Genomic DNA, 16,252 nt, shown 5'->3' with positions numbered 1-16,252 from the left:
GCGGGGCGAGCACGGGGAGGGGAGCGGGCTTTGTTCCCGCCGAGCCGGAGGGATGCGGGGAGCCTCGGACTGCTCCCCGGCTTTCGGGGGAGGGGTACGGGGGCAGCACCGGGCTCGCCGGAGACGCAGCAGCAGCATAAAAGCAGGCCTTGTGACAGCTTATCTCCCAGCACTCGTCCTCCGAGAACGACACGGGGGGTCAGAGGAGACCCTCGACATCCAGAAGTGCGGGGTGCGGCACGCGAACAACCCTCGGCACGGCCGCAGCGAGGATCCTCAGTGCCCTCCGTTCCTCACACGCCGGCTGCGCGCCCACCAGGACGCTCAGCGGCATCCCGCTCCCAATCAACCCAATGGGGAACCAAAGGGCCCAAAACCAGGAGCTCCCCCTCGGCACCACCTCTCTCCCGCTGCAAGCGTGCTGGGGCTGCACCATAGGGCAGTACTCGGGCCAAGCTGCTGCCGGAGCACATTTCCACGTGCTCAGTCTGCACGTGGGCAACGGCACGCAGTGCTCAGTACCCGGCGGAGGGGAACAGGCTGCATCCTGCGGTGGTTCATGCATCAAGCAAGGGCATTTCAAGCTTTTGCTTGCACTTTTCTGCCCTGGGCAAAACAAGGCGCCCAACAGCCAGCAGCTTGTGCCATGGGGATGCCATCCGAGAGCCTGGTGCTACTCGGATTACAAAGGATAGCAAAGACTAAGCAAAAACTGGAACAGGTAGGACATGTAATGACAGACCCAGAGCCTGCTGTAGCCCAGGGCTGGCTCTGTACCAAGGGACAAAATTTAGTTTGAGAATCCGTCATCTGAACTTTGTCTCAGGAGAAACACAGCACAAGCACAGGCCCCCTCCTTTCCTCCAGCCAGCAACCACTTCAGAGTTCCTGCATGGGAGAGCATGCACAACCCAGAAACTCAGGCATGAACATTTGGGGGGAGGGGAGGGCCACAGACAAAAACTACCATAGCTCAGCTCACCCAAGCCCTTACAATGGGCAGTATCAACCCACCCAGGATGGGGAGATGACGTTCCCAAAGCTGCTTAAAACACAGCACACAAATATCTTTGCAGCATGCCTCAGGTTTTAACAAGCTCTTACTTAACCAGCCTGATTTCACCATGGCTGTGGGCGACAAAAAAATCTGGCTGTACATGCAGCAAGGAGTCCGGGTCAGCACCGCTCCTGATCGCCTCCCTCTCACGGCAGACCATGCCCTGCGTGCAGGTGTTCTGCAATACTGTGTCATAAGCAAAATGCTCTTCCCCCTGCTCACAAGCTCCGATGCTTTTCTGCAGATGGCGGTGGCTGTGGTTTGAAAACTCCCAACTCTCCCTGTTGCTACAGAGAAAAACCAGCAGAGCCAGAAATTACTAACACAGCAGCAGGCAGCAGTATTTCCTGGTCTAGTCTGGTTAGCGAACACCAAGCAATACCACCACAGCTGCTTTTAGGCAGAACGAGTCCACAATCACAAGAGGACTTCGCTGGGAGATCTTTAGCACAAGAATTTAAAGCTCACCCCAGAAAGGCCATTTGTAAATTGTCTTTTGCAAAGGTTTTTTCTAGTGGGAAGTGCCATGGCACATTCAGAGGTTCAGGAGAACAAGGCAAGCAAGGCCCACCGACACGGCACCAACTGTTACGAAACTAAGGCAAAACCAGGAATGGAGGCCTGGCTATTTTTGTAGAGGATGCGGGAAGGGAGAGTAAGATCTGTTACAATCACACCCCTACAGAGAAAGCCTGTTTTTTTCTCCAACAAATCCCTGAAATCATAACCCGCCTGCAGATACCACAAGCATTAATACACACTGTATATTAAGCCATCCTTAATTCAGCGGCCATACAGTATGCCTGCTACAACATACCACGTCAAAAAGGGCAAAAAGGCAGCAAAGCCAAGCTGTGAGAGAATAGAATGGCTAAAATAAAACCAGGTATCAAGATTGCAACTGTTGGCAGAGTTCTGCAGAATGAACCACTACCAAAGGCTGGCAGAGAGCCTTTCTCTACACGATGGTCTGTGAGGAGACTTACTAGGAACAGACACAGAAGCAGGCATGGAAGTACCAGAGAACGACACACCCGGGCAGTTTACCAGTGCAGAAATCCCCGACAACTCACCTGCATGAGGAAAGACGACACGCACACATGTGTGTGCATTTCTAGGAGTCCACATAAAGCATTGTTAATAAAATGTTCAACATGTACTGCCATGGACTATAGCCCTTATTGTAGACAACTGGACAATTGTAGACAATTGTAGACAAAAGGAACAGTGAGAAACCTTTCAATCCACAGTCCCACCTGACTAGAATGGCAGTCAGAACAAGCAGCAGTTTGGCGCAGGGAAGAAAGGAAAAAGAAGCAACTGCAATTCTTTTTTATTAGCAAATGGACAGTATCTGGACATCTAAAGGAAATCAGCCCTTTCCAACATTAACTCAAATGTCATTGTCAATTACTTGCACCACTCCCACACTTCAGTCTTTGTCTTTCATACAGCTAGAACCTTTGGGTAAACAAAGAGCACAGAAACACACAACAAAATACAATATATACAGGTTTCCCACCAACTAAATGGACTTAGATTTTTGGAGATTAGCAATGCTTTGTTCATTTGACTCTGCAAGTAATATCAAAACATCTCAAGTTTTAAAATAAAAAAATACTACAATATTCACAATATAAAACTTAAATACATTTTTTTAAAAATTAAAGGACTGCTAATAGCTATTGATTTATCACGGCTGTCTCTCTCAACAGAAGCTCTGCTGATGAAGCACTGAGAATTTAAGGTTCACAAAGTGACATTCACATTCTGCACTGCTCCTGGTCAGAGTTAAGACGCTGACATGCTTATGAGACAGTGCCACTGGAGACTTGTCCAGGAGTTCAACTCAAATACACCCTCAACACTGAGTGGTACAGCAAGGTCACAGAACAAGGCAAACACCCATGTTCAGTGGGGCTGCCCACTTCCCGAGAGGAGAAATGCAGGCCCACACATCAGCATCTCATGCACATCTTTCTAGTTGTCTGCATTCCCAGCTCGAGCCCTTCAGTTCATGGCTAGGCAAACAGAGTGGAAATGACCAAGAGGTACATGACATTTCCTCTCCACTGCTATTCCATCCCTGCTAACGTACTCCTGTGCTTTACTACATAGTCATTGAATAAAGTGACTGGAGAGAAAAAGCTCCTGGGTCTGTCTCCTCTCTGGTCTAACTCTGCAGAGTGCAATGGAACCGCACCAACGGGGACTCTGCCCCACTGTGCTGAGTGGGCAAGCTTTACACAAACAGGGCAGACAAGGGAGCAAGAACCTACAAAGGAGAAATTCAATCCACCCTTATGCAATCTCACCCATGACAAAAGAGATCATTAAGTGTGCTTGAAAGGCAAGAGAATTAAATTTTGCCTAGGAAATCTGGATTCTGTGATGGAATCCAGGTTTGGTTATTTCATTTTCACTTCACCATTCAAAGGAAGCAGAAACTAGGACAAACAACAGCTACAGTATTTATCTCTTTGGTAACTTCTGTAGAAGAGTCTCTAAGCAATGGGTACATCTTACAGTAATCATCATAAAAGCCCAATAAGATCCTGTAGAAGTTTCATAGATTGAAAAAAACTGGGGCATGAACTGGGAAAATAGGTTGCCCAAAATTAAACAGGGCCTTTGGGAAGGTGAGAAAAGACTGCACAGGAACTGGATCCCTCAGATTCCTGCTCTAGCCACACAACAGCGCCGCAGTGAAAGTGGCTCCCAGATATACAAGCTGAATCAATAACCTCTTAGTACAGACAGAAGGTCTGGAGTGCATTTTAGGCTATTTCTTTAAGGCAAAAATGGGTGAATACTAGTTGAGGAAACAGGCAGGCTTGGCAAATAGTCCGAAGGTGGACCAAGTAGCTGTAGTATACTTTCACAGCCAAGTGGCTCCATGGGTCCTTTTAAAGAGGATTTGGATCCTATCGCATGTGGTCACACACTACTTTTAAATCTGGCTCAGGTAAGCTGCAGCCTTTCTATGACAGAAAACTACCTGTCATGTAAAATGCCTTTGCTTTTGTTTAGTTCCTTATAAATACAGTTTTACATTCAAAGTTAGTTTCCATAACCAGCTCTCCCCTCATATTGCAAAAAGACTCAGCTGATATAGCAGGGGCTGAAGAGGCAGCAGAGAACCCAACCGCTCCTTCCAGCTGAAGGCACAGTTTCCTCAGAACAGGCTGCAGACAGTCTTGAGACAAAATAGCAAGGCTTGCATTGCCACATTTCATATTTTACCTGTTCTTTGTCTTGAGTAACAGCGTAACCTGGTGACCCAGTCAGCAAGTAGACCAGCAAAACAACGAAGTCCTGTATGTCTCTGAAATTTCCAACAACATGGTAAAACAAGAGCACTGAACAAGAGTTTTGTCCAAAGTGATCTAATGCTGCCATGAAGTGCTGTTTCAGGGCTGAAATCTCAAGTACCTGCCTGAAAACCCACCTACAGAGAGGCAGAAAACCGCACTTCAGAAAGTACCCACTACCGAGTCACCCACATACAGCTGTCACTAAAGCAGCTTGCATGGAGCATATTAGAAACGTGCATCTTCCTTAAATTTCTGGAATGACAACCAACTAGCTGCACATAGTCTCCCCAGATGAAAGACTGTCGATAGCTGCTAATTGAAGACTGCGGTAATCTTGAAGTCCACCACAAAAGGATTATGCAACTGAAGCCTGCAAAGGAATGGGAGACGAATAAGCTTTCTTCCAAACCAGTGATGGCATCCACCATAAGTAAAGAGTTTTTGGAAGTGGATCTCAAATAACTGTCTGGCCATGGATCCAATTCCAGAAAGTAAAAAGGCAGGAATTAATGAATCAGTAAGAAACAACCCAAAAACAACCATTCCTGCCTCTGTTTCGTGTAGTGCAGACCATAGGCTGATTTATATAACTCTTCGGTCATTATACTGCTTGCTGTTCTGTAAAGGGTTAAATACTGATCTTACTCAGTGACTGCATGCTTTCAGCTGAGATAAATGGACTCCCAGGCAAAAGGACCACTGGGAAATACATATGCCATGCTGTGACAACAACATGCCTCCAACTAAGAGGACGGCTTGAGGTCAGCTTTCACTTCCTCAGCCTTCTGCTTCTCTGGCTTTCTTGTCACCGCTGCTAAAATTGGTTCAAGGGCACTTGAGACTTTTAGTAGAAAAGATTTTTCTCCTTGCATCAAAACCCAAAAGGTTTAATAGTTACTATGACCACGCAAAAGTAGAATCTGAATGTGAATTGGAAGTTAGTGTTATCCGAGTACCATTATTGGAGAGCTGAGAAAACAAAACAGTCCAGATTTCCTGCTTAAGGGCACATCTCCATTTTGCTAGCAGCTGCAACAAAGAGCATATAGTTTATCATGCTTGAAAGCTGCACAAATACCCATCGGGGAAGAGAAATTACTCTCCTTTAAAATATACTTTTTGGTTGGAGAAAAAGAGATTTGAGAACAGTTTTTTGGCTCCACCAAGAACTGCTACTCCCTGTTTTACCTTTCGGAACAAGGAGGCAAGCTAAAATTTTACCTGGAGAACAAATATTAACACATTAGTCTGACCTAACAACTGAATTTTCTTTAAAACTTCATCTGTATTTAACTGTAGTACGACACAAGATTTCACTAATTCAGGATTGTTCTCCTGAAGTGACATAAGAAAAAGCTGCCCTAAATGTCATTTCAAGTGATCATCTTCATCCCCACCTGAGGGGTCTGGGGACAAGAGAAGACACGAAAACCAGCCTGATAATAATACTCAGCCCTTTGGGCTTTTCTTCTCCCGAGTGCTTTGTAAAGAAAAAGCCTCACCACATCCCTGTGAGGTAGGTCAGTAAGTATTATTATAGTCCCTTAATACAGATACGGAAACTGAGGCAGAGAAGTTACTTTCCTGAAGGCCACTGCAGGAGTCTGTCTTGGAGATGGAACCGGGAGACAAGATTCCTTAGCTCTCAGAGAATTTCCCTTTCTCTCCCATACCTCCCCTCTTCCCCATACAAGTCTTAATGGAGAAATGAGCAACAGAGAAAGGGGCTACAGTGCCACATTTGTGACAAATAGCAGGACTTCTAATACTACTCCACATACTCCAAAAAGGATTATTAAATATACAGGTACCTTAGAATTAACGGCAAAACGACTGCACACATTATAAAGAAGCCAACATACAATACAAACCTAGCTTAATAAATAAGTAAAGACATGCAGCTGCAGTTGTGACTGAGTGCTGAGGGGTCCTCAGCTCAGTAAGGTCCCAGATGCCAATGGGTAAGCCCACGTCATTCCTGTGACTCTACTGCCACGCCGACAAGTGCGTGTCTGATAGTGCGACCGTGGAGTTTATAGCCATCCTGAGTCACCAGTGCTATTGTGCCTGGCTGCATTCCCTCGGCTGGTACATGGCAGACTATTTCATGGTCATATGGGTCATATTTGCCACCAACAGGGTTCATTTTCTGAAGGCCATGTTTGGCAAATACACTTTGCAATTTGGCCTCTATGAGAGAGAGGCCTTCATAGATTTTCTTCAGGGTTGGATTTGGATTACTAGGTTCTGCTTCTTCTGCGGCACTCTCTGCAGTCTTCTCCAAGATATCTGCTACCTCCACAAGGTCCCTGCAGAAACTCTGGATCCCTACATGCACAAAGAAGCAAGAAGTAAATGAAGGGCAGTTTACAGAACATACAGAGCTACAGTACCAGTGATAGGCACAGAGTCACAGCAGTTTGAAAGCATGTTTAAAGCTCCTAATTGATTTGAACCGTTACTTTAGTGAGAGCAGACGGTGTCTTCTGTATCCTGTAGCCAAACCTTTATCATTACATGGGTAGTAATCTAAAGACTCCCCAAATCAAGGTATATGCAGGAAAGGTACATCTATATATATATATATATATATATATATATATATATATTATACCTGACAAAGCAGAGCATTAGTATTTCACTCCAAAAAGTTCTTGCAACTAAGATTTGTCATTTAGGACACTGTTCCACACCCTCTCATACAGTCCCACAGACACAAGTGTTTTGCCAAGCAACTCACACAAATGCACATGGGCACAGGGAACAAACAAAATGGGGGGAAGTAAAAACAATACATGACCATTCAAAAGTACATCCTCAATTTTATTCATAAGTTAAAACTACTGTGGAAGGACTGGGAAAGATGGTCCTTGGGTTGGTCATGAAAAGTCATGCAGTCTTTTTCATTAGAAAAATGGGTTTAGATTGTATACATTTCCAGAAGTGGTGTACTACACAGTGCAGAAATTTCAGGAAAAACAGCCTCCCTCAGTTATATAGATGCCGTAACTAACTTACTGGAAAGACATATTAGGAAAACAAAGAAAGAGAAACAATAGTTAGGTGCTGTCTATGGTTGTACATACATGTTTAAACATGCGCAGAATGAAGAAGCATAAAGGAGAAGCAACAAAGGAGCACACAGAAGCAGACCGGTTACCAACCATTTCATAGAATCACAGGATCATTTAGGCTGGCAAAGATCTTTAAGTCCAACTGTTAACCTAACACTGCCAAGTCCACCACTAAACCATGTCCCTTGTCCCATCTTTTAAATACCTCCAGGGATGGTGACCCAACCGCTTCCCTGGGCAGCCTGTTCCAATGCTTGATAACCTTTTCAGTGAAGAAATATTTCTTAGTATCCAATCTAAACCTCCCCTGGCACAACTTGAGGCCATTTCCTCTCATCCTATCACTTGTTACCTAGGAAAAAGAGACTAACACCCACCTTGCTACAACTTCCTTTCAGGTTTTCCTCTTGCACCAGAGTTTGTTTTAATGCTCTACAGACCCCCATGCCTCACTCTGTGAGCAACTTCTAATAAAGAACCTAATTTTTCTTCAGATCTGAAGCATGCTACATATAAAATTCAAAGACCTCAACCCCCCCCTCAAAACCAATGGTGCTGATTATCCCAGAACTCGACAGCCATTTTATAGCACAATTGGTAGAACAGTAAGAAAAATACAGCAACTCTTATTTCAAAGCTAGAACAAAACTAGAACAAAAAAACTTCCAAAATTCATGCATTGTGGAGAATAAGTTTCTCATTCCCACAGATGGTGCTGACAGAGTGCAATGATTAAACAGCAGTTTATTCCCTGTTCACCTGCCTCTGTGGCCAAAGCTACAAATTCAGCTCACTTGACTGATGGTAGAATATTTCTTATAGAAGTTTTAAAGAATGTCTGATATAGGAATTGACAAACTTTGTCCCAGGCAGCATCTACCTCCTAAAAGCTAGAGCAGAAGAGAAGAGGCTGTTAATATAGTAAAGGAGATCACAACCTGATGACACAGCTGAGTATGAAATACACCCTGCCAGAGCCAAATCTCAGCATACAGAAGAGCCTGTAATTTCAACCAAGTCGAGAAAACACCCCCAAACTGCCCGGGGCCTTTTTTTTTAAAAAAAAAAAAAAAAAAAAAAAATCACAAAACAGTCACTGAGATAAACCTGATAGGACACAGCTGGACATACAGAAAAAATAGTGAGTAAGCCCAGACACCAAAAGTCCAGGCCAAACATCATGCCAAACTTTACAATGAATGAGGGCAGGATGGGGGGAGAGAGAAAAGCTGTTGATCAGCATTTTATGCTCAGGCAGGCAGGCCACCACAGTAAGCACAGCTCTGTCTCACTTTGCTTACCAAAGAGCTTGGCATCTTCCACAAACTTCTGTGTTCTCCTCCGGACATTCTCAGAATCTGCCAAGGCTTTCCGGTATCGTTCCTGTAACCACAATAGCAAGGGGACACATCAAACAAGGAGGTAAAACCCATTTCCTGACAGCTGGCAATCCCTTAGAAACACTTTAAAAACAGCCCACTTCATGTCAGAATGTTGTGCTGGGCTTCTGCATTTTCACTACATGCAAACCCAGGTCTCTCTCCTACTGATTAGTCAGCACAACTGCAACTCCCTCAAAAGACCCAAGTGAAGGCCAGAAGCATTCAGGGCGAAGCTCAGTTGAACACCACACCACATTGTCAGGCTGCTGCTTTTTGCATGATTCACTGTGGCTATTCAGACACTCCTTTCTCTAGCAGGCAAGCTGGCAGTCTCAGCAACAGATCTGCAACTGGCTGATTTATCGCTTGGTGCAGTAGTATTCTCAGGGCCATTATCTCCAGAATTGCCCGGTGCTGCAGTATTTAATCCTCTCCTTAGTCACATCTGTTCTTCAAAGTCCCTATAACGTGATCCCTACCATTTCCACCACACCACTGTCACTAAGGAGGACTTCCTCTCTTGGACAATCTGAATACCGTGCAACACAGCATGTGACACTAATCGGATGAACCTACTGCTATCCCCTCTGTACAACACTGTGAAAAAACTGACCAGACCACCTGCAGCATACAGTTTTGCCTGCCAGGATCATACTATCAGTGTCTTGCTCCTAGGTGCTACTGACGGATGGTGTTTCTGAGGAAGGCAGACTGTACTTCCACAGTGCACCCTCTCACACTCAGAGCACAGCTGCTTTGAAGGCTGCCACAGGACAGCGGCATTGTGTGTGTGTTACAGGGCTTACAGAGAAAGCCAGGGCTGAAAGACAGACCTAGTCAAGGGCACTGAATGAAAGACATCATGATGCCACCAGCAGCATACTCACAGTTAAATCCCGGACTTGTTCTTCCAATTTGATGGCTTTGTGCTCTAAGGCACAGTCAGAAAGGGGATGCTTGGGCTCATCACGGGGATCTTCCGGACCACACTCATCTCCTGTACTTCTCTGCTGAGCTGCAGTGCTGAAAACACAGTGGGATCCCCTGAAATACAAACTAGAGACAAAGAAGGGAAGTTAAGTAACAACAGGCTCAACAAGAATTCTAGTTTAGTGTAATAACTAAAAGCAGGCTCTCTTAAAAAAGGTACATAGGATTCTAGATAAAATTTTAGCACTTTTCAGAAAATATGGACAACTAGCACAGAAACACAGAGACAGATGTTTTGCAAAATTCTTTTATTTTAGACTCACATGTCACTACAGAGGCTATACACCACTTCTTTGACATACCTTGAAAAGAGTCAGATTTTCACAGGAAAACAAGTTGTGAGTTGCATTTTTGCTGACCTCCTAGTACAGGTGGTCAATATCGAATGACAAACTTCAGAAAAATGTTTGCAAGGTAGTCTTGAAAAGGAGGCAGGTAGTGTAAAGCTGTTTATACAGCTATTTAAAAAATCCCCAATGTTCTGAGCAAAATTCAGCAAGATCTGCAAACCCATGGCACTTAATAAGATAGGCATGCAGAGCCTAGTCTGCTACCCAAGATGGTACAATGACCGCAAAAGGGCAAGTCACACACATCTCGAACTGCTGGCTAGCGGAGGATCCAATTCCCAGATGCTCTGACCCATTTGTTCTCCTGGTTGCAAACAGACATTGTATTTGGTGTATTCAGTTTTCCTCCTATTGAGTGAAGGGGATGAGAGTTTGAACCTTTTGCCAATCAGTTCTTCTTCCAAAGTAGCAATTGCTAGACTGTATCCAGCTTTCATGTCCACTGCACAAACTACAGTTAAGAAACCAAAGAGAAGTGTCAGAGACATGACCAAGTTGTGTCCATCCCAAATATTCTGGAGCCTTCTGCCAGGATCTTCACAGCTCCATTAGCTGTGTTGGGAAAAGGGACTGAACATGCCAACTGAAAATTGTCCCTAATATTCTCCAATATTTCTAAGCACTTCAAATGTTTTTATCTCTATTGGCAATGAAAGAGTCCCAAAGGCAAAAAAAACCCCAAACAAGCCCAAGCCTCAAGTGCTGAAGCCTACCCTATTTCCAATTACTTTTTCATCCCAAGTATGCTTTTCAACTAAAAAGCACACTTGTCAGTTGTTTGTGTTGGTACAGCAGGTGGAGCTCATCTAGGAGCCTGACTCCACAACTTGCAGATGAAATGATGAAACAACCAAAGAGCCAGGTAATTGGATTGAGCTGTATAAAGACCGCCTAGGTGCTTAGCAGCCTATTCTATACTGTAACAATCTCACATGTTTTCAAAAAACTAGATAATAGAAGTCTATCTGAAAACAGTTTGGTCAGAAGATGATCAAAACCAGCATGCTAGACACTTTGAAAAATAAAGAAAACATTTTTCACTTCATTCTGTTCTTTTCCAGAAAGCCCTTCACCTGCGGTAACAATGCTGTCATTCCAAACCAAGAGTTTTCACTCCCCCTCCTACACCACTTGCTTTTACAAACCAACCTAGACAGGACCCATTCCTGTCAGCATGAGGCCAAAGCCTCAGCCCACCTCCTTCTCACGCCTTACACCATGAACAGGGTCTGCAGCAGAAAGTTCAATTTACTTCCAAACCAGCTCCATTCAGGAAACATTTTAATATATGCTTAAGAAGGAAGGGTGTTTCCTTTTTTTTGGGAACACCTGGGCTCCTCCTTTGAGCAGGGCTTTCAACATCCCCTTTAATAGAGGGGTTTTGCATATACTAAGTGCACAGAGGTCGCTGCACTGTCACCAACTCAAAATACTGTGTTTATACAGCACAATTCAACACTGCACAGAGATGCTAATTTAGGCCCCAGAATTGATATAGCTGAGTTCATGTTACCAGGCCTGCACCATTAAGCTTTCTTACTTTTCAGCAAGACTATATTGCTCAGGTACAATGTCGCAGAAGTACACACCTTTTGTTTCTGGGTCTATCAAATCGTTCATGAGACCAAAGTGTTGTTCAGCAATCCAGCTAAGCTAAGCTTACAGTGGCAACTGGGACAGGTTTGCTCCCCTTATTCCAGTACTGGAGCTGTGCAGAACGAAGGTTCAGGGAGTTAAACCAGCTGAAAACTAACCCTACAAAAAAACCCTCAAACCCGACTTTTCTGACTGTGTCCCTGAATAGGTTTGCTGACAGATCAGATGAGTGCAAGTGCCAGTACAAAAGAGAAGACAAACACGTGAAGCCTGGTGAGATGTGGGAGGGAGAATATGGGGAAGGGAAGAGGTGTCCCCCTTTAGGTGGCAGCCAGGGCTTAGACTGGCTCAGCTCTATGACCAAAGCACAGTTTAAGAGATTTATATCTGCCCAAAGACCACCAAGCATCTCCTACCACCCCCTGCTTAGCAGCCCAGATGTTTCCTCATTTTATCTTTAATACAAGGTTGCTAAATGTCCCACAACACTAATAACAAACTTCCTTTTCCCACCTGAAGACACTTGCATATGCAATTTTTTTATTAAGTGGGTACTTAAAACATGATCTGTATGTCAAACCACTCCTTCTCAACACATTACATACCAGACACAAGTCTGAAAGTGCTTCTGCTACCTACACTTGCTCTACATCAGGACGTTCCTCACACTAATCTTTAAAGAACCAGACAAGGGGCTGTCACTAGGCTCTTTTCAAAAAGCTGCCCAGCCACAGCGGTTCTGGGTTCCAGGAATGCCAACACAGAAGAAAACCCCACACTTTAACCCTGGCTGCAGAGAGATTTGTTTGGCGCACAAGACCCCATCTTGAATGATTTTTAAGATGCTTGTCACATTCGTTTTGTTGACTGGTTAACATAAGCACTTTTTCAAAGTTATAGAAAGTAGACTAAACAGGAGTTGAGGACAGAGAACAACCCCCTTCACCAAGCCTTCAAAATCAATCGTGAAGCTTTAAACAACTGCAAAGCTTTCTTTGTAAATAAAAGGTGCATCCGTGGTAAGCACCAGCTGCAAGCTTTGTCCTTTATCATCTTGCATTTAATTTAAAGAGCTGCAGGGATGGAAATTAGCCATGCTACAGATGAGCCAAAGAACCTGAAATGCAACTGAGAAAGCAGCCTTGCTAGGTGCCTCACAGGTTAGACTCCTGTGTCTTAAAAAAGCTATACAAATGAGTTAACTCTTCTGCATCCAAGAAGCAAAGGTGAGTCATTTCCCTCTGCAAGTGATTTACACTACACAGATGGGTGTGTTTCAGTGTGTAGGAGGAGAGGGGCATGAATGAGCTGGTGCCTCAGCTATGGGGACCTGCCTACGTGAAGCAGAGAGCTGCCTGCATGGACTCCTTTTTCCAGCTCGTGAAACCAAGTCACAGAACACTCCCCCATGCAATGAAATGCCCTGGGTATCAAGTGCTGTTCAGATGAGCCTGCCTTAAAAGTTGTAGGCAAGAAACAAGAACCACAGACTGACTCCAAAGGGAATACTTAAGAAGGACTATTATGCAGAACTGAAAATGCCACTCAGTTTACTTCTTCCTTCAGGATGAAAGAAATACTCCACTAAAAAGGGCAAGTGCTATTTACAGTCTGTCCACTGCACTGTGCTCCATCTTCTAAACACAGTCTTGATCCCAGCTGCCCTAAAAATAGGCAGAAATCCCACTGGAGGAGTTGACACATCCTGAAGTGACAGACACATGGAAGTCCCAGAGCGCGTGAAGGGATTATACAAGTAAGCTGGTGATACAAAAAGATTTACAAACTGATGTCACAGAAAGCCAAGTAGATAGATATAGCAGAGGAGTTGATTGTAGCCATATGGTTTAAGCCAATTGTCCTTGAAGATTAGAATTTAAATACGAGAACGGGTCTCTGTGGTCAGAACAACAGTATCACCTCTTTCTGGAGCACAGGCACCATACCCTAACATCCCAAACCGACGTTGTCAAGTTCCCTCTGAACACAAGGGTCCTACCCGATCTCTCATTAAACACTCCCTCCTCCTCCCAAATCAGCATGACAAAGCACGCAAGTGCTGAGACACACAGAAACATCTGCATTGGTGTTTTAGCTCTGATGAGCGTGCTTTGGAAGGAAATCTCCTAATTATCCTCAATTACTGCACTCTGTTTCATCAGGGAGCAATACCAGAGATTAATACCATGAGGATTCCTCTTTGACGAAACTGGAGAACAAGCTTGTGCAGTGCACCTTAATGCAGGATGGGTGTTAACTGGGCAGTAGGCTCCCAGTCTACAGCGAGTCCAGGCTAAGAAGTCCCCAAGACGTGGGCAGCATGGGTGTCTGGGCCCCACCACCCACCGCTTTGCTGTACGGAGCCACTCCTGTTGGCTGCGACGCAGCCACGGGCACAGAAAACTTGCATAGAAAGTGGAGTTTCACACCGATGGCAGGTTCTGGCAATCCTCCATGAAGGAAGCCTGCTCAGCTTCCATCAAAGTCACCTATTTCAAACTTGGTGGACATGTTGAAAGGGGCAACGCAGTTTTCACACATGTAAGAGCATATGAAAGAGGAAGGACTTTCAGACACGCATCTTTACATTTAGTCCCAAACGCAGATGCTGCTATGATGTGCTGCAGCATTATTTTATTGCATTTAAATGGTCTTTCTTTTTCTTCCCCCCAGAAAAAAACTCTGGGATAAACTAACATGCATTTTGGCGTTTTTTCTTTTCACCTGCCCACATTCCACTCAAATAACCAAAGCACCTGTTATGGATTTCCATTTTATAAGCCATATTCCACAATGTCCAAAAATATGCCTGGACACTGTTTTTCTGTCTAAATATTGACACAATTAAATGGACCCTCTTCCCTCGACCATCCAAAACACGCTGAAAGTCCAGGTGCTGCATCTCTAACAAAAATAAAAACCGAGGAGCACGTTAAACATATAGGTCATGAATAAATGGTTCAGATGGGCAAGAAGAGACTCGGAAATCCCCCGTGGATACGTGTAACGGCAGGAAACAACCTCACAACGTGACTTACTGACCGCAGAAACGCTTTACCTCAAAAATGAAAACCGATTTTTTTTTGTTTTGTTTTCCTCAAAACGTCACTTTTCCAGGAAAGAGCTTGCCTATTGAGAGCTTATTCTTCTTCCAGGCCTTCTGAAGAGCTAAGGGCGGGCTGCGTGCCCCTCATGAAGGGTAAGTAGTTGGGGGGGGGGGAGAAGGGGACACGGCGTCCTTCCAGGGGAGGCCCGGGCCGGCCCACACCCCCGCGGGCGCCCCGGGCCCGGGCCCGACGAGGAGGGGGCGCTGCCACGTCTCGCAGCGAGCCCGCCACAGGAGGGGAGGGGTCAGCGCCGCAGCCGTTGGCGACCGTTAACGGCTGAGGGAGAGGGACGACGCAGCCCCGCTCCCCTCTTGCACTTCCCGCCGCCTCCACGTACCTGCCGCGCCGCGGCGAGCCGCCGAGGGAGAAGACGGTCCCGAAGCGCCGCAGGGAACGGGCGGCCATCGCCCCGCCAACCGACGGACTGACTGAGGGAGGGGGAACGACGCGCCGGCGCCGCCCGCCAACTACGACTCCCAGAAGCCCCCCCCCCCCCCGGGCGGACTACGAGTCCCGGCAGGCAGCGCGGCGGGGCGGGCAGCGCCTCAGAGCGGGTCTGGCGCGGTGCTTGGGCCGGTGGTCCGGGCGCGGCGGGGCCGGGGGCCCGCGGCTTGATGCGGTGCTCCCGCCGCCGCTGGCCGCGCGGCCTAGGGGGCTGGTAAGGCGACAGGTTTCACCTCTTGTTCAGTAAAGGCTGAGAGAGGCTCGCGCCAGCAGGCTGACCTGAGGCGGAAGAAAGTGTTTCTCACCCCGTGGTGAATAAAGATTAAAAAAACTCCGAACCTTGGCCAAGCGTGCCTTTTAACTGAGGACTGCCTCCACGGGGGCCTACGGGAAAGATGGGGAGGGACTCTTTATCAGGGAGTGTGGTGAGAGGATGAGGGGTAATGGTTTTAAACAAGGAGGGTAATTTTACGTTGGATATAAGGAAGAAATTCTTCACTCTGAGGGTGGTGAGGCACTGGAACAGGTTGCCCGGGGAAGCTCTGGCTGCCCCATCCCTGGCAGTGTTGCAGGCCAGGTTGGATGGGGCTTTGAGCAACCTGGTCTAGTGGAAGGTGTCCCTGACCATGGCAGGGGGGTTGGAACTAGATGAGCTTTAAGGTCCCTTCCAACCCAAACCATTCCAGGATTCTATGATGTGCTTTCACGGGCTGTGATGGTCCAGCTCCATTTCTCCCCACTGTGGGCAGACCCTCCTTGTTTCTTTAGTGGGAGAGGCAATGCTTGAGGAGCAGGTTTTTACCCTTTTCCTAAGTGAAATGGGACGGTGCGGCTCCAGGTCTCAGAGGGGACAGGAGCAGTGACAACCGGCACAGGGAAGCCGCTGCCAAGAAGAGGATGAGCACCGTCAGGAATGGGGCTTTCCTGCACCATCCCTG

General features: G+C 46.1%; 1 protein-coding gene across 1 annotated transcript in view; it reads right to left on the bottom strand.

Annotated features, from left to right (window-relative positions):
- The window catches only part of PCYOX1L (prenylcysteine oxidase 1 like), an 18,819-nt gene extending 3,475 nt beyond the window's left edge, over positions 1-15,344 (bottom strand). Inside the window, exons 1-3 of the mRNA XM_010579080.1 lie at positions 15,208-15,344; positions 9,715-9,883; positions 8,747-8,828 (exon numbers count right to left, since the gene is read on the bottom strand). Coding sequence (XP_010577382.1) covers positions 8,747-8,828; positions 9,715-9,883; positions 15,208-15,275 — 319 coding nt within the window. The 5' untranslated portion in view covers positions 15,276-15,344. The remainder of the gene's footprint in view (positions 1-8,746; positions 8,829-9,714; positions 9,884-15,207) is intronic.
- Between the last annotated feature and the right edge of the window lie 908 nt (positions 15,345-16,252).

The sequence above is a fragment of the Haliaeetus leucocephalus genome, unplaced genomic scaffold (genome assembly GCF_000737465.1).
Source record: "Haliaeetus leucocephalus isolate CR32 unplaced genomic scaffold, Haliaeetus_leucocephalus-4.0 Scaffold656, whole genome shotgun sequence".
NCBI lineage: Eukaryota > Metazoa > Chordata > Aves > Accipitriformes > Accipitridae > Haliaeetus > Haliaeetus leucocephalus.
The sequence above is the reverse complement of the archived record's forward strand: the minus strand, read 5'-3'. Positions and strand labels throughout refer to the sequence as shown.